Source organism: Eleutherodactylus coqui, chromosome 4 (genome assembly GCF_035609145.1).
Source record: "Eleutherodactylus coqui strain aEleCoq1 chromosome 4, aEleCoq1.hap1, whole genome shotgun sequence".
Classification (NCBI taxonomy): Eukaryota; Metazoa; Chordata; class Amphibia; order Anura; family Eleutherodactylidae; genus Eleutherodactylus; species Eleutherodactylus coqui.
In genome coordinates this window covers 243,540,942-243,560,048 of record NC_089840.1, presented here as the reverse complement: position 1 = coordinate 243,560,048, position 19,107 = coordinate 243,540,942, and the positions used below count along the sequence as shown (strand labels likewise).

The following is a 19,107-nucleotide window of genomic DNA, read 5'->3' as shown; positions in this document are numbered from 1 at the left end:
ATAAAAGAAAAATATAGACTAGTTAATATTAGATTATTTACAGTATTTTATGGCTAGACAGTCATCAAACAATACTTTTATTTCTCTTTTCTACACTCTAAACTGTGTATTTTTTGGCATTACTAACACTGAACTCATAAATATTACAAAATGTGAAATATATTTTAAATACCATTTAAAATATACAATCTTGTTAACTTCTACCAAGAGGATAGAACAATGCAGTCTGACAGTAAAATTTGCCTTACCAGAAACAACTTGTAAGCATCAAAGTGGAAGTCTCTAACACTTGATGTATTGTCAGGACAGCGGTTTACATCAGGGTCCACTAGTTCGTGTAGGAATTGATAGGTATCAATGTGGTTCCTCAAATTTGCAGACTGCAAGCAATACCAGAACCAAAATGAATTCATGACATATTCATTGAAATTGCAATGTAGCATCTGTAAGACTAGGTATGTTCACACGGCGGAATTTGCTTCAGAATTTTCGTTGACAAATTCTGCCTCAAAACCGTGTCAAAACTTACAGTTTTATGCAGTGGATTTTGGCGCAGATTCACATGTGGATTTTGCCTTGTCAATTGGCAAAATCCATGTGAGGAATTCTGATGCGGAAAGTCGCATTTCCACAAGTTTCTGCATCCAGAAGTGACATGTCAGGTTTGATACAGAAACACTTTTTTCATGTTGAAATTCTGCACATGGATTCCGCCCACTGACATTATATACATATATATATTCGCATCAGATAGTGTAGATTTTAGTACTGATTCATTGTGGATTTCACCTTATCCATTGAAGCGGTAAATCCGTGGTGAATTCCTCCCAAAATCCACACCATTTGGTGTGAATTTACCACTGTGGATTTGCTGCACATTTTCTACTGCAGAAAATGGGGTTTTCCAAGACACAAATAAATAATTTTATAGCCTTAAAATGAAGAACACATGAATATTCATCTATTCCAGCAGTATTCCATCTAGCAGTTCAATCCCTGTGCCCACTGCATGGAACATGGAAGAAGCTGTGGGGGATCCTGTGCTGCTCATTGTGCACATGACTGCTCAGCCAGTCACAGGCTTCAGTGGGATTCATGCAGTAATGTAATTAGTGAAATCCTGCACCTAAATCGGCACCAAAATCATGTGTGGATTTGATTGCAGATTTTTTGAGCTGAAATGCTTCACTGGGTAATAAACTAGTCTAAGGCTCAATGCACATTGACGTATTTGCACTGGGGGATAAGGAGCAGGTGTTCGCCTCCAGATCCAGCAGCAAATACTGCCCATAGACATGCTATGCAAAACGCTTTTCCATGCCCTCTAGTGAAAATCAACTGCGATCTTCTGCTTGGGGGGGGAAATCGCAGCATGTCCTATTCTAGTGCGGACCTCGCACAGACGGCTTCCATTGCAGTCAATGAAAGCCGTCCATCCCGTGGCGATTTCCAAAATGTCAATTTTGATATCGCCGCAAATCCGCGTCATTGCCAGCACATCATTCTCTGCACTGCGAATGTGCAGCAGTGTGCCAACGTGTGCATATCCGCAGTGCAGAGAAGAGACACTGCACAGGTATGCGGGGGTCATCGCCGGGGCACAGGATCTGATTCCACTGCGAGATCTCACAGTCGGAAACCGACCCAACCGTGTGCATTCGGCCTTAGAGTATTCCTGATGGGTAATTAATAACTTACTAGAAAAAGGAAACAAGTTCATAGAAAAATTGTAATATAAGAATTAATTTGAGCCTCACCATATCCGTTAGCATATAATGGTCATCATGAGGATTTTTAAGCAAGTATCCTTTATCTACAGAGCGCACAGAGCACAAGGATTCAGGATCTGCTGTAACTTCCAGGTCCACAGTCTCCCCAGGTCGGACTTCTTCCTTAGAAAAGCTGAGTTTCATCTATTTGAATAAATGGTGGAGATGTTATATTATTTCACTACAAAGAAAGAAAATGAAAAAAGGGGCTTTATTACACATTTTAGACTTGAAAACTGTTTGAGTATCTTACTTTTATACTGAGATGCAAATACTTATTTTCTATCTGGTTTGAATAGTGTTTACCTGGGACATAATCCCCCCTTAGGTTTCCCTCACACAGGCGTTCGGCAAAGCACTGCGATTTACTGTTGTTAGCACCGATGAGGGCCGCTAAACGCAGAAAAATAGAACAGGCTCCGCTCGAAAACTGCAGTGCTGGAAAGCGCTACGATCGAGAGGCTGTCTGAGAGTCTCCATTGAAAACACTGGGAGTGTGTGTTTTTAAATGAATTCAAGTTTCAAGGTCCAGATGAATTACATCCTAAGATACTAAAGGAAGCAGCGGAGGTAATTGCTGAACCACTCGCCATGATCTTTGAAAATTCCTGAAGAACAGGAGAAGTGCCAGAGGATTGGAAAAGGGCAAAAGTTGTCCTTATCTTCAAAAAAGAGAAAAAGGTAGATCCAGGAAACTACAGGCCTGTGAGCCTGACTTCTATACCGGGAAAGATCTTTGAACAAATTATTAAACAGCATGTATGCAATTACTTGGATGAAAATGGAGTAATTAACAAGAGCCAGCATGGGTTTGCAACAAACAAATCATGCCAGACTAATCTAATTTCCTTCTATGATAGTATCACTGACTGCGTTGATCAGGGAAATGCGGTGGATACGTTTTTTCTTGACCTTAGTAAAGCATTTGACAAAGTATCTCATACTATACTTATTGAAAAAATGACCAAATATGGGATTGACAAGGCAACTGTTAGGTGGATTCACAACTGGCTGAGTGATCGTACTTAAAGAGTGGTCATAAATGGCTGCACATCCCAGTGGAAGAATGTATAAAGTGGGGTACCACAAGGCTCTGTCCTAGGCCCAGTGTTGTTCAACATTTTTATAAATGATGTGGAGAAGGGAATTGATGGGAAACTGACCAAATTTGCTGATGATACAAAGCTAGGAGGATTAGCTAACACTAGGGAAGAGAGAGAGAGAGTATTCAAAAAGATCTAGAAAAGCTTATACAATGGTATTTAACAAGGAGAAATGAAAAGTCCTACATCTGGGCAAGAAAAATGAAAAAAAAAACACTTACAGAATGGGAGGAATTGAGCTAGGCAGCAGCACATGTAAAAAAGACTTGGGTATACAAATAGATCATAGACTGAACATGAATCAACAATGTGATGCAGCAGCCAAAAAGGCAAACACAATTCTGGGATGTATTAAGAGAAACATAGAGTCTAGATCACGTAAGGTCTTTATCCCCCTCTACTATTCCTTAGTCAGATCTCATCTGGAATACTGTTTCCAGTTCTGGGCACCCCACTTTAAAAAAGACATAGACAAACTGGAGCAAGTTCAGAGAAGAGTTACCAAGATGGTGAGCAGTCTGCAAATCATATCCTATGAAGAATGGTTAAATGATCTGGGAATCTTTAGCTTGCAAAGAAGAAGGCCAAGAGGAGACTTAATAGCTGTCTACAAATATCTGAAGGGCTGTCACAGTGCAGCCTTATTGCCATTTGCACAAGGAAAGACTAGAAGCAAGGGGATGAAATTGAAAGGGAGGAGACACAAATTAGATATTAGAAAAAAGTTTCTGACGGTGAGGGTGATCAATGAGTGGAACAGGTTACCATGGGAGGTGGTGAGTTCTCCTTCAATGGAAGTGTTCAAACAAAGGCTGGACAAATATCTATCTGGGATGATTTAGTAAATCCTGCACTGAGCAGGGGGTTGGACCTGATGACCCTGGAGGTCCCTTCCAACTCTACCATTCTATGTTATACCGCGATTACCGTGGCGCTAAAAACCCTGCGGTGAAAAGTGCCTGTGTGAGGGAGGTGTTAGGCTGCACTTTTTTATGGTGGCCTATTCTAAGACTGGCTTCTGTGCCAGCAGTAGCTGGAGCTCAGCTGTCAACTAACAGCAGAACACCAGGTCTAACAGTAGAGATTGGAGAAAACTACAAGGCTGACATTTATTCACTGAGATACCATGGTTAATAGCGACCACAGCATCTATGTGGTTTCAGAGGGAGTGGGCCTACTCTGTGATTTGATCACGGGGTGTCGAAGGGGTGCCACAGCAGCCAGAGGCCTAATAATGTACTCTGGGTCTGCCATCAATTCAAGGCTTTTTGGCTGCCTTCTCATACAGTGTATTTTCTGCAGGTGTTCTGCAGCAGAAAACCCACAGCAAAGATGAATGAAACCCACAGTGGGAACATCGGCACCTAAATGTTGCAGATTTTGCAGCACTTTTTGTTATGCATCTCCCCGATTTTAACCCTTGTATTTCCATGGTTAAAATCCACAGCACAAAAAATGGACATGCTGCAGATTTAGAATCCATAGCGCCTCGAATCAGCTGATGGGCAGAATTCAGACGTGGACCCCATAGATCATCCATTGATGACCTGTCCTGAGAAAAAAAATCCCACTCATTTCACAAGACTTAAAATAAGGGGGGAGGGGTCACAAACTAAGTACAGCAACAGCAGACGCCCAATCGGAGCCACAAACCAAGTGAGTGAAATACTGTGGGATTGCTGCCCCGCCGGCTTACAGTTGGCAATTATTTTTTACTGGCCATATTAATAAACACTGGCTTGGTGGTAACCCTAGTACCGCCACTCTGTAGTCCTGTAGAATATCTCATGAGGCAGCGGACTTAGGTCCCCTCATGGCAGGGGCACCACTGTAAACACTTTCCCCATGATTGAAGGTATGGTGACCATCAGTATTTTCCTAACTTCCCTATTAATATTGTACCTCGTCAACATCCTGCTGGGAATTGGTTTTCTTACCCACCTATGCATCATTAAAGGAGCATTCACACCGCATTTTTTAACACATTGTGTGTATCAGCTCCTGGGGCTCTGTGACAGCTGCAGAAAACAGCACTGTGATGAAATTTCTGAATGGAAACAAAAGGAGCCATTGACTTGTATTGTAAAATGGAAACCTCTTTGGCGTCTGTTTTACAAGGTCTCCCTTTGTTTCCGTTTTATGTGGACTATAGGATAACATTCTTGACTACGCTATTCTTTACTTCAAATAAAATGGAAACAAGCAGAAACCTTCTAAAACAGACACCAAGAGGTGTTCTTTTTACAATACAAGTGAATGGCTTAATAAGAATCTTTATATAGGGCCAAGATATTCCGCAGTGCTCTGTTTATTTCTGTTCGGGGATTCTGTCACAGCGATGTTTTCTGCAACTGTCACGAAGCCCGTCAAGCGGAGTCACAGAGTGTGTTGAAAAAGCACAATGTGAATGCTTCCTAAGCAGGTGTTCTGTTTTAAGCTTCTTACCTTTAGATTTACACATGGTGAGACATTGTAATCTGTAGCCATTGCAATTATCTCTCCATTGGGCAAAACAGAGAAAATAAAAAGTTTGAATGAAGGGAAGAAATCTTCATCAATATGGAAATTTAGAGGGAATGAGCCATGCAGATCTGAAAATGAGCAAAATGAAAATAAATCAACAAGGAGAATGAATCAGACATACAGTGGAGATGTCTGGTAACGGCTTATCCCACCATCCCTATTGAAATAGACACATAGGATTGGTCGTCCTGTGAAAGCCAAAATATAGAGGAATTGGACAGGGTAGCTTTCTGCTGTGTGAGCATTTGGCACATTTAATGGCTCCACAAATGGCTGTCGAGACAGCCCAAAGCACTATCGTGAAGACACAAAGCGCTATGGTGAGCGCTAATTTTATTATTATTCTTTGTGGCTGGCAATTAGTTGTGATTTGTTTTGTTCGGATGCTCGTGCCCTTGGGCACAATTTGCAGTTGTGAGTGGTGAGGTGTGGAATAATATATACGGAGCCAGATATTTGGCTTAATTTGTTGTAAAACCGGTATTATTAAATAAAGCAGCGAGATGAGGTTGTTTTCTTCATAACATTCAGTGCATAATAAATGATACTTAAATTGCCACAATGTAGACACCTGTGTCTAAATCATCCATATACTGGGAGCTTACTTTGGTTTTCTTTTCTCTATACTTCTTTGTATTTATATCTCTTTATTTCTTTATCTCCCACTCTATATATTTACAACTCTTTTATTTTCCCTCTTTTTACTGTCAAAGCTGTCACTCCTCCTCAGTTACTCACTGTTTCTCAGATTGCTCTCTTTCTCTTTCTGTCACGGCTGATCTCTGTCTCTTTTCACTTCTCTCTCCTGCCTAGCACTCTTTTTCTCCCGTTGGTTGCTTTTCTTTTCTGGTGCTCTCTCTGGCACTTGTTTTGCCTGGTGCGCCTCTCTCTCTCTCCTGCATCCCTTGTGTAAACTGACTCAGATTAAACCCTAGAGCCGGTTATTATATTACCGGTCCCCATAACTAAACAGTGCCTATTTCCAGGCCACTACACCAACATTTACCAAGTCTATAATCAGAATCAGGCATTATGTATACCGAGGCAGCCTGAAGCTTCAGTCTATGGTGCCATAGGCATTCTATGCGCTGTATGGTGCCTCGTTATGGCATTATATGACACCTAATGAAGCATGGTGCGATATTTTTTCCGTTGAATTCATGCGGTATGTATAAGATATCTTGCGATATTTTCCAAGCTTAAGCAAAATCTAGTAAATCTAGTCTTTGAGCCAGCAAAGTGAAGACTGGAAAGCTATCATCTGGAGTGGAGAGCAAATTCAAAGAGTCTCATGAGGTTTTCCAGCCATAGCTGTTACACAAGCAGCCCATTGATGTCAATGGGTACCATGTCATGTTTTATTTTCCCTGCAGGGATTCTCCCATAAATAGGATCATTGGGGGTCTCAGCAGCAGTTCACCACTTTGTATTCAGCTTATTTTGATGGCCTCTTCTAGTAAGCGCAGCATCTGTTTAAAGTGAACCTGTCATCATGTTTGATGTCAACTATGTTATGAGGATCAAAAGGTGAGGGAACGGGGAGTCCTGGGAACTGTGCTTGATATCAGGTCCCTAGTACCTGCGCTGTCTCCGCAAAATAGACATGTGCACACAGTATGATTCTTTTCAGACAGCTTTGTGCACACACTTTCCCATTCATCTCTGTGGGACAGCATGCAAACAGAGCTGGCTTAAAAGATTTACTCTCTGTGTAGGTGCCAACTTCATTGGGACACAATGTTGGAACGGGAAACCCGGTGAGTATCAGACACAGCTTCCTGGACTCCCCATTCACTCACCATTGAGTTTCATAGCATAGTTTATGGGGCTCAAAGTTGATGACAGGTTCCCTTTAAGTAAACACCACTGTATACACTGACTACATGACATGAATGTACTTTAGAAATTTTGATCAAGTCAAGCAAATAATTTTCTTCATTTTCCAATCAGAAATCTCACATATGACAATTATCTATAACTACAACTATCAGTTAGTCAAATATGTACTGATCAGTTTATCAAAACGTTGTATACAACACAAAGGGAGGAGGAGTCAGTAATTATTGAGTTCTGTCCAATAGTTTTCAATATGAAGACCATTTTACTCACTTGGGCTGTTTGCTTGATCTTTGATATCTACTTTAAGATCCTTGTAAGAGAAGATTCCACTTTTGGTCAAAAGCTGTGAAAAAATGGAGAGCAGGTCACATATTTATGAATTGTTGTATTACTATAGCAAAAGGAGTCACCAGGTTACTCTTTCTAGCGAATGAGCTGGTGATGTTATTACCAGCTCGTTCGCACTCAGGCAGTGTGTTTAGACTGCATGATTCTCGTTCAGTCTTTGGGTGCATTTATACTGAAAAATTATCATTCAGTTACTTTTGTTTAAACGATTTTCTGAATGATAATCGTTCAGTCTAAAGCTATCTATAGGGGGGGAGATGGAACACGTGCCCCGGGCACAATCAGGGCGGAAGGCAGGGGGTATCGGCTGCAGACTAACACAAAACAGCCCTAACGAGCTAATTGCTGCTCAGCGCTCCTGAGATGCAGTCACCAAGCCCGGTGGGAACCGCTCCATCCGTCAGGCTATTTAAACGCATCTAAAATGTTTAAAAGGCCTGATTCTGAGTTATCACTGTCATGATAGACAACATCAACTGTGTATGGAATGCCTTCTACTCCTGAGCCCGCTCTATATGCTGACACCCAGTATGCACTGCACATATATGGCGGATGTCAGGTAGGGGGTTAATGGATCTATAAAATGGATCATTATGGATCATGACAAATCTTAATGGATTTTGATGAATCATAACTGGTCATGATGGATCGTAAAGGAGCTATCATATTTGTTATAGATCTTGCAAATATGAAACTTTGATGTCCAATTTATCCCCCAAATCAGGCTACTTACTATCAAGAAACATTATACTCACAATGTGGAAAAAGTGCAGATGATCGGTATCAGACTCGAGGTTCTTCTTAGGGATGTCATATTCCACCGTCACTGACTGATCAGAATTACATGATACGTCCTTTGAATGCCTTTCTATTGACAGTGTGCTTTCACTTTTAGAATTAAAGGGTATAACAGTAAACCAAGAATCCGAAGAGGTGTGGTAGTAATTGTAATCGAATGCTTCATGATAATCACAATCATTAGATGAAAGCTGTGCCTGAGAAAAGAAATGGCAATTGGGACTTTTTTTTATATATATATCCGAACAACATTTACAGTAGGCTTACCGAAGCGTGTGGTAAAACGCTGTGTATGTAATGCTTTTTTTTTCCACGGTCTGGACCTGCGTATTCATGCATAAGGCAGCGATTTTTGCCTGCGCATGACAGTGTATCTCACCCACGTTGTCATGCACAGGCTTCCTGGTTTCATTTTTTTTTTTTATTTCTTGCTCTGTCATCTAGCGATGCTGCGTATAAATGCCAATCTTACGCAATTTAATTGCATATGTACGGCGTTTTGTACGCACCCATACAGAACAATGGGGCTGCTTTTTTTACTCGCGTATGATACGTAATGAAAAAACGCTAGTGTGAGTGTAACAGCGAAAATCATTGTATTTGAATCGCAGCAATGCACCGCGTATTATACACACATACATTGCATGTGTAATACGCAATTCAAATATGCTCGTGTAAGCTTCCCCTTAAGAAAATTTACAAATATATCAATTCCTTTTTGACAGTACGATGATTTATATACTCAAGAGATATAGTCTTATCTTATCAGTCGTCTATATGTAATTAATGACATCATTAAAAATAATTAAATAAATTAAAATTATTTGAAATATTAAGAGCTTAAGGAGGATGTCTTTATTGAGCGTTACAATATTACATCTTGTAGTCACTAATTACTTAAAGATTCCATAAGCAATAATGGCCGATTCCTTGGAGGAACAGCCCAAAATAGCCCAAAAATAGCACATGCAGCGATGCTGCGGGAGAAAAATTGCTCATGTTGATAAACACATTGAACTCATGTAAACAAATGTAAAATCACGTTTACACAGGCAAGTTCTGTCCATATCGCTATCAGACAGAACTAGCGCATGAAACTTGTCGGTGTAAATTCACACTTACGGAGAGCACCTAGTAGGTGCGAGGAGCCTTATAAGGCCATGCGCGCTTCTTTGCAAAACTTATGTAAACAGGAAGATGGAGCAATGCCTCTACAGCGCCACCTATTGAAGGCAGAATTCCTGAATACAATGCCTGACCTTTTAATAGGTCTTTTTAAAATAAACAAAGTTTCAACTTTGCTGTACTTATTACAAGGTTATTTCTTGTAAAACCTGTTGTTTTAGGCATCTTCTGAGATTTCATGTTGGGGCCATGAGCTTAGACCCCAAAAAGTATTAGTCAGAAGGAGTTTACAGCGCTCTTCTGAACATCTTTCCCCCTCATTTTCAGTAGTGCTGAACTATGTTGATAGAAGCTCCATACTACATCATGGAAGACTTTGTTTTAACAATCAGTGTCCCTCTATAATGTTCTTATGTACAGGAATACAATTTATTTCTATGTAATAATCTTCTGACTTACCCTTAAAGAAGTATATAATTGCCAATCGGAGGTTTTAAGTGTAAACTCTGCAATTCCATCTGAATCAGTTACCAATTTAATACATGTGGCATTGTTACCTTCATTATCTACTACTAGGTTTACACGTAGATTAGCCACTGGCAGGTTCTTCTCATTACTGACTTTAACCTGAGGAAGAGTAAAGGAAACAGTTGGTAAGAGCCTTCTGAAGCAGCAGATCCACCAGACATCACACCTATGAATTGTCATCTAATGTCCTATTTAGACAGGACAACAGTTGTCTAAAGGTCTGCACAAGCGCGGATGTCACTGCTAGGTTGTTAGCGCTCATGCAGAGGGTTTAGACAGGCAGATCACCGCTGGCTTCTCACTCAGCGCTTCACACTCTATAGGGAGCATTTAAACTCAGCGAGAAGTCAGTGATCCAGTAATAATTTCCATGATGGTTGAAAGTGAGCGACCAATGAACTATAAATGAATAGTGAATGATAAATGTGCATTTAAACGCAATGATTATCATGCAAATTAGTTAGTTTGAACAAATTTTGTGCGATAATCGTCCAGTATCAATGGCTGTTTAGGTGTTCTACATATTAATCCTCAGTCGTCCGATTCCCAACCTTCCATCAGCTCTGATCAAACTGTACAAGGCTGTAACTGGTGTGCGCCTGTCATACAGGAGTGTGTGCATTAATGTGGTCAGAAATGGTCACCACAGCTATATATGTTGTAGGCTTCTTTGATACGAGCGCATAAACGGCAAAGGCATTTTTACGTTGTCATGCTCGCTCTCTATAAGCACCTGAAAGGGAGTTTTTCCGCGATCACGGACAGTGTTTTCTCGTCCATTCACACTACCGCAAGCATCTTTTTTAGCAGAAAAATACACCGCACCCCGGAATTCCCTCGCTCTGCCCAAATCTTCGGAGGCCTTCCAATACCTATATAAAGGCACCTGTAAGCTTTTCGCAGCGTTGGACGCTGCAAAAATACCTCCCCCTCCTCTTTTTCCCCCCTGCTTCCATAAGTGTCTATAGGACCAGCCAGCGTATATTGGCCAAAAGATAGTTCCAGAACTATCTTTGGGCTGAGCGTATATGTGCTGGCCGTGTATATGTTCTATTTTTTGCGCTGCCGGCATATTTATGCGCTGTATATTTGCCCGTGTGAATGAGTGCAATGAAAATCGATGCCTCTCATGGGTGCGTATATACACCGTTTATGCGCTCGTGTGAAAGAAGCCATAGGAACATATTCTGACAATCTGGACCTTTAACCCAGTCTCACACAAATGGATTTTAATTGAGGATTCCGTGATTGCCGTCCGTGCAGAAGATCCGTGGTAAAACACAGGCAGTGAAAGGCAGAGAGAGGGAGAGAGAAAGACACGCCTGAGCGATGTTCTACTACTTTCGGCCGTCGTTTCCCTGATGGTGTCAGAGAGGATCTCATCCAATCTAGCGCTGAATAGTTGGGGGGCCAACAAAAGGAATGCTTGTTAAGGACATTTTTAAGGAGACATCTGTGTCTTTCCCGCTTGGCTTATCTGATGTACAATGTCAGTCAATTCTTTCGGAGGAGACCTGGATAGAATACCCTGCACAGTTGCTTGGCCTATTCAGTAGTGGCCTTGCTGATTTAGAGGCAAAAACTGGCCTGAATGCCGAAGCCACTGCCTCAAAAGAGGTTTTTGCAAGAGATTCAATCTGCCTCATGCGCACGACGAGGTGTCCGCCATAGGAAGAGTGGTATGTTTCGCCAAACGAAACACAGGTGAATCTGCTGCTGGTGAAGAGAACTATTTCTTCACTAACTCCCCTGGAAAAGAATACATGAGGTCTAGACGCTTAGGTTTAGTAAAGTGTTTGTCTGGAATGTTCCATTTCCTGGTTAAGACATCCTCAAAATCCTCATGAGGAGTAAAAATCTTTGGAGATTGGTTTGGACATCTAAAGGAAAAAGACGCTACTGACATAGTAGGCATCTGGTCGGACAGCTGAAAGGTGTTTTTCACGGTAGCTATCAGGTTGTCTATCATACTGAAAGGTTTAGAAGCTTGCTCCTCATCTAGGTTGGAATCACAGAGGGACTCAGACAGTTCCTCCTCTGAGCGACTATTGTGCCTGGAAGAAGACTGTGAGTGTGGTCTGGAAAGTGCTGGCTTGGAATACGATACAGTAGATCTGGATGAGTGTAATGAGTAGGAAAGTCTATTCCACTTTTGTGGTCTACCACAAGTGGAGTCCTGCCTGACAGAGTCATCTCTGTCAGATACATTCTGAACAGGTGGACTCATAACATAGTCCAACCTGTCTAAAATGCCCTGGTAAGTTCTAAGACCATCTGCGACAGGGAGCGAGACCACTGTAGTTCGGCGATCGGTGGAAGCTGAGCAAGAGGGTTGCCTCTTGCAGTGGAATACAGTTAAAGCATAACAGCTCGAACTGCCCCATGTACATTTTGTTTTGCAGTGAGAGCACGCATCGCATGTGGCTCTGGCTGACCCTGTCTAAAGAAATCTTCTGCTCTGGTGTTGGACATGGCGCTAGAAATGCTGCAGACAGTTATTTAGTATAAAAAACTATTTTATCCTACTAAAAAATACTGCAGGAGGGGCAAAACAGCAGACCTAGCCACTAGGCAGTGCACAGTGGCCGAACAACGCAGGCTGTACGGCAGCTTAACACTGCTCTGGTATTCAGCTGCCACATGATCTGCCGTAGTAGGCCTTGTGGCCTTGGAGGGATAACAGGGAGAGTCCTGCCTCCCTGTACTCCCTAAATCCAATCATAGTTGAAGACTGGCAAGAACCAAGTCTGCCTCCTACAGACACTAAACTAAAGCTCATTAGCTTGGTGGCTGCAGAAGGGGTATAGCTAGTAGGAGGAGCTAACATTTTTTCGGCTTAGTGTCCACTTCCTAGTGGAAGTAGCTACACCCCATAGTCTTCAGCTGTGTCCCCCAATGATACGGACCAGAAATCTTATACATAAAATGCAAAATCAGTTTGTTTATTTGTGTTTTACACAAATCCACAGTTCTAGTCTGATTTGAGTGAAATTGGGCATGAGTGTTCTTCAGCACCAGGGAATGAATACTGGCATAATTAAAAGTCGAAAACTCATCGACTTGCCCTGTAATTTTTGTTGCCAATAGCAACCAATCACAGCTCAGCTTTTATTTCTTCTACTGCTGAGATAAAATGACAGCTGCTCTGTGATTGGTTGTTATTAGAGATGAGCGAACGTACTCGTAATGAGTACTTACGCACCCGAGTACCGCCATTTTCGAGTACTTCAGTACTCGGGCGTAAAGATTCGGGGGGCGCCGGGGGGCGGGGAGAGGCGCGGCGGTGCGGGGGGAGCAGCGGGGAACAGGGGGAAGCCCTCTCTCTCTCCCTCTCCCCCCCCACTCCCCACTGCTACCCCCCGTGCCGCCACGGCGCCCCCCGAATCTTTACGCGCGAGTACTGCTGTACTGGAAAATGGCGGTGCTCGGGTGCGTAAGTACTCGTAACGAGTACGTTCGCTCATCTCTAGTTGCTATTTCTTTCTCTCATTTCTTACACAGCTGAGGTAAACTTATATAGCAACTAATGACATTAATAAACATTTCAGCTAAAAGAATTATTACTGAAGATGATTGTGCACAAGGTTGATGTGCCATTTGCACAGCAACTCATAATCAAATTTGTGATAAACGAATGATTTAGGTCCACTGCGAAATGGCATAGAAACATCAGTCATTATGTATAAGAAGGAAATCACTTTGAAAGCCCAATTTTCAATAACCAATCCCTAGGCTTATAGCACTGTGCAACGCACGGATGTATCCACTAGTACGATATATTTCTATACATCATAACCATATAAGCAACACTCATCCCCACCACCGGACCTGAGTATATAAAACTAACTAATCCCCTCGCTTGAAAAGTTTTACCTTACCTTGCCATGATATGGGAGCCCTTTTTGGTAAATATGTTCACATTCCACAAATTCAACTGTGTTCCTTTTGTAGGAGTGGTGGATGTCAACTTCTGCTTTTTCACTATGACCTGAAAGAATGAATTCATACTTTTGCTGAGAGGGAGCAAACTTATTAAAGTTAAATGTGTAAACTGAACCATCAACCATCTGACAACTTTTTTTTTATCGTAGAGATTGGAGGGACTCTTGAAAAGATGAAAGGATAGAGGTGGTTGGTACATAATGGTGGTGCCTGATTTTCAAGCATTTTCTTTGGTTTTATATTTTAAGGTTTTTTTATTTGTGCATTTGGATGTCCACGTTTCCTCTCACAATATAAACCCCCCTGCAGGACAGATGTACCCTAATGTACAGTATGTGTAATGTGAAGTCATTTACATTATTGTTACAAATGCCAGCATTGTTGCAGTATTTCCTTCCTATCACTTACCTGTGCCATCTTCAGTCAGTTCAGATTTAATTTCTAAATACTGTTGTTCGTCTGTGCTGGTCCAATTAAACTTTGCAAGCTCAATCTCTCTGGAGACACATCCTTTACTGTCAGTCTATAAAGAAAATATCAATATAAAGTAAGTAATCAACAAGGAATATTGCAGTAACATTGCTGTTTGCTTCTATGGTGTCAACAAGATGCAACTCTCAGGTTAGAATTGGAGCGGCCGTGCTGGAGGTTGCTTATTTTATCCCCCCTCTGTGTAAGGTGCCTGACAGCTGAGTGTTTGGCTCAGTGAATGAAGATACTGAGGTCCATTGATTAATAAATTCTGTGTGTTCCAAGATTAATTTTCACATCAATTTCTTTTTTTTTCTGTGAGGAGCGGGGAAAGAAAATTTTGGCGCAATTGTAAACAATGGAGAATTTATAGCGTGAGAGTTCACCCTTAGGCCTCCCTCACACAGACGTTTTTGTACAGCATTTAGTGCTGCCTTTTCAGCGCTGCGCTAAACACTGTACATCGCTCCCATTCATTTCAAAGGGGCTGTTCACACAAGCATCAAAACGCAGTGTCTTCAACACTGCGCTTTGACAGCGATGCATGTTCTATCTTTGGCCATTTTCAGCTGTGCATTGCCCATTGAAATGAATGGACGGAGGTTTCAGTGCTGCTGAAAATGTGGCAAAACTTGGTGCCACGTTCTTGATAGCGCTAAACGCAAGCGCTAGCTGCACTACCAAAAAAGAAAGTAATACTCATCAAGCTGGAGCTGTCTAGGACTCTCCAGGGCCGCATATACTTTCCTGGCCACTTGCAAAGCCGACAGGGGATCTTTTGCTAGTGATGGGGATTGAATTTTCAGTCTCCCAGCAAGAGATTGCTCTGATTGGCTGACCCGGCTGAGTGACAGCTGACTCAGCCAATCACAGCCAGCGCTAGATGCACCACGATGACAGATCTTGGCTCTCAGCTACCTCCGGTAGCCAATAGTAGGGAGCTGTCGCACTCACAGGGAGTGGGGTTTTATTCTGCAGAGCGAACATGTTTTCACAGCCCTGTAGAATAAAGCCCAGACACCCAGGATGTAAAAACACGTATGGGTGATCACTGAGGAGTTAACTAGTGGATACTGACTATAATCAAGTGCATCTGTAGTCAGGTTCTATCAGTAGACACCACCCTTAAGATGGCCACACACAGTCTAAAGTTGATCAAAAAGGGCAACTGCAGCTAAAGCAATCATTTGGCCATGTTGAAAAGTTTTGTTAGATAGTTGCAAGCACTTGACTGTATAAGGTGCTGTTGGCTGTTACGCAAACTATGAAAGAACGTTTCACAGTGAAAGATCATTTGTTCATCGCCCACTAAACACGTATGGCTAGATTGAATTACTGCAACAGTCGGTATGGACTAAAAAGTGGACTGAAGGATTGATAGGTAAGTATAACACCTCTTAGATGTCACACAGAACAATGCCGCCCCCATGACTTGAAGTGCCTGTCCATGGTTCGGGCAGCATGACCCTAGTGATATGTTCCCTTTAACCTCAATAATACAACGTAATAAGCTCTACACTTTCCCTAGCGGTGGCTGCAGATAGATAGAATTTTATCACAGCTAAGCAGCAGATCTGCAGCCTTTACAGAAATACAGAGCTCCAGCATCTACCGTGTAAAAATATTTTGTGAAATTAACTAGCACAAAATTTTGGTCTAATTTGGAATTTAAAAAATAAAGTGGTATTCAAATGTGGACATTTACCCGAACCCTTTGGCAACATCCACCATACATGCACAGGGTTTGTATGGAACAGGCCTGCTCCATACATGGCGTGTTTTAGCAGTCTTTGACAGCTGACAGGTGGCTGCAACAATGGCTTGACCATTGCCGTTATCAACTTAAGTGGCCCCGCTGAGGTAGAGGGTTACCTCTGCCTCCTAAAAGAGCCCCCCACCCACTGCACTGAGATTGTGAGGTGTCATGGGAGCCTAAGGCATTGTTAAGGCCCCCAGGGCTGCCATGTATATCTGCTTTACATTATTACAGGGCCTATTAAAAAGTTCAGATATAGACTTGAGGGAATGCTACTTTCTAATAGGTGGTGCTGTAGAGGTATGGTTCTATCTTCCTATTTGCATATTTCCCAGAGCAGCATACAGGGCCTTATCTCCTCACCCCTTTTAGGTGCTCTCCCTAAAGGCCCTTTTAGACACAACGAGAATCGCTCAAAAATTGCTCAAAGCCACCTTTTGAGCGATTCTTTTTCTGTCTAAATGCAGGGACATCATGCAGTTTTCGTGCACGAGTCGCTGATCGCTGAATTCTAGCTTGCTAGAATTGAGTGATCAGTTGTTATCAGTGGAGTAGGCTGTTATCAGCCAGCCTGTGCCTGTGTCCTGCTGTGAATTCAATGCAGGGCTGTAAGCACAGAGAACACTACAGCTATTTGCATATGCAAAGCAGCTGTATTGTTCTCCTAGGGACCGCGGCTGTGTCCCGCTCCAGCTGCATATTCTATAGTAGCTAATTAGCTACTATAAAGTATGCAAAGATGACTGCTCAAAACTGTCACTCAAACTATCGTTTGAGCGACTTTTGAGCGATCATCTATTAGTGTAAATGGGGCTTAAGAAGGAACTGTACCCCTCCTGACCCATGTCATAGGTTTCTCACAAAGCTGGCCAGCAATCTACTGTACACTGATGAGAGACAATCACCCCGAAACAGCTGCCTGTGCATGTGCTTGAGGAAAAGACTTTAGCTTATATTCCCAATCATTGTTACAAGGCCTATTGAAAGGTCAGACATTGACTTGCAGGTAGTGTTGTGGAGGTACTATTCAATCTACCTATTTGTGTAAACTGCCTGCAGAAATGCTATATATTGCAGTGTACTCTAAAAGCAATCTAATAATCACTGGTTCAAGTCCATTATGGGGACAAAATAAGTAAGAATAAGTAAAATTAAGTTTTTTATTATTACAAAAAATAAAATAGAAAAGTTAAAAAATAAACTTTCCTCATTCTTAAAATAAAAAAGCAAAAATAAAATAAAGATATTTTGGTATTGCTGCGTACGTAAAAATCGATCTAGTAAAATAATGCATTATTTTTCCAGCATGGTGAATGCCATAGAAAAATTAATAAAAAAACTAACAATGCTAGACCCCTGACAATCAACTATCGAAGACCTATACTGAGGCTAGATCATCAATACTAAGTGCCTTGAAAACCCCTTAGAGGGAGCTTAAATACTACACTGCATCATAATTTTATGTAATTTTTTTTATTATTATTCTTATAACATTTTTATTCACTTCTTCCCTAAGGGTGACTACCCACTACAGTTTTTTTTCCCTGCGAAATTCACAGCATTTTTTTTCTGCAGGGGTCTATGGGACTTGTAATGTTAAAATCGCAATCGCGCAAAATCGTGATTTTGTGGTAAATTGCGATTTTGCGCGATTGCGATTTTAACATTACAAGTCCCATAGACCCCTGCAGAAAAAAAATGCCGCGAATTACGCAGGGAAAAAAAACTGTAGTGGGTAGTCACCCTAAGTATGTAATTAAAGAAAGTATAAAGTAACAGGATAAAATACAGGGGATTATGTCTCTTTCTCACCTTCTCTCCCTTAATGGTTATGCAATTTATTTTATCTGTTTCTCCGTCTTCATTAGCGTATGATCCGTAGCGCCATGTATGATAGTATTCTTCAGCACACACCGAAAGATCAATTGTGCCTTCTACTGGCTTCCCATAAGTATAACTGGAAATGAAGACATGAGTTATAGATGTTGTCACTCCCATATGGGCTGTTCAACTACTGTCTTCACTACCGCTCCAGTTTAGAAGTATAAGTCTGATTAAGAGAAACTGACTGTGCAGTGATAATTTATTACTCTATCAACGTTACTTTTAAGCCTCCTTGTAGTGTAGGAAAATGAAACTACAGAGATAACTACCGAGATGTGTAAGGCTGACTTCACACTGGTGATAGGCTATTTTGCGTTGCGAGAGTGAGTGACAACCCGTGAAACTGAAACCAATGATTTTCAATTGTTTCATTCTCATTTGCGATGCCTTCAATGCACACTTGCGGTGCTAAGAAAAAGCAGCACTATCGCCAATTGTTTTCAATGGGGCCGGTGCCAGCAGTACTGGCCCCATTGAAGACATAGGCAGTACATCACAGCTGAATGACAGCTGAGAGCTGCCCCTGATTGGTCCCTGCGCTGAGTCAATCAGAGGCAGCACTCACTCACCCATTCATGAATTCATGAATGGGTGAGTGAGAGCTGCCTCTGATTGGTCAGGCTGTGACCAATCAGAGGCAGCTCATTCAGCAGGCGGGGATTTTAAAGCCCCGGCTGCTGAATACTACTCAGAGCAGTTCAGGAGAACTGCCGGCCGCGCTGAACTCCGTCTGCTGGGACCAGGTGAGTATATATATATATTTTTTATTTTTACACATTTCTGGATGAATTCCAGGGAAGGGCTTATATATGTTTAAGCTCTTCCTGAAAATTCATTGTGAGATCGCCCGCAGACCATTGCTTTCAATGGAGCCGGCTGTATTGCCAGCTCCATTGAATTCAATGCGCTGGACAGCGCTGAACTGCTCCGTCCCGTTTCTATTGAAAAGCGGCTAGGAGCAGTTTTTTCGGGCGATTTTTCGGCCCCGGTCACGCGATTTGCGGATGCGCATCCGTCATGT

The 19,107-nt window shown here is 41.9% G+C and overlaps 1 protein-coding gene across 1 annotated transcript in view; it reads right to left on the bottom strand.

Annotated features, from left to right (window-relative positions):
* LOC136626160 (alpha-2-macroglobulin-like) overlaps positions 1–19,107 on the bottom strand; it is a 93,564-nt gene that overhangs the window by 49,548 nt on the left and 24,909 nt on the right. Inside the window, exons 8-16 of the mRNA XM_066600967.1 lie at positions 18,015–18,159; positions 14,384–14,498; positions 13,912–14,021; positions 9,965–10,132; positions 8,338–8,577; positions 7,505–7,577; positions 5,318–5,463; positions 1,758–1,913; positions 249–380 (exon numbers count right to left, since the gene is read on the bottom strand). Coding sequence (XP_066457064.1) covers positions 249–380; positions 1,758–1,913; positions 5,318–5,463; positions 7,505–7,577; positions 8,338–8,577; positions 9,965–10,132; positions 13,912–14,021; positions 14,384–14,498; positions 18,015–18,159 — 1,285 coding nt within the window. The remainder of the gene's footprint in view (positions 1–248; positions 381–1,757; positions 1,914–5,317; positions 5,464–7,504; positions 7,578–8,337; positions 8,578–9,964; positions 10,133–13,911; positions 14,022–14,383; positions 14,499–18,014; positions 18,160–19,107) is intronic.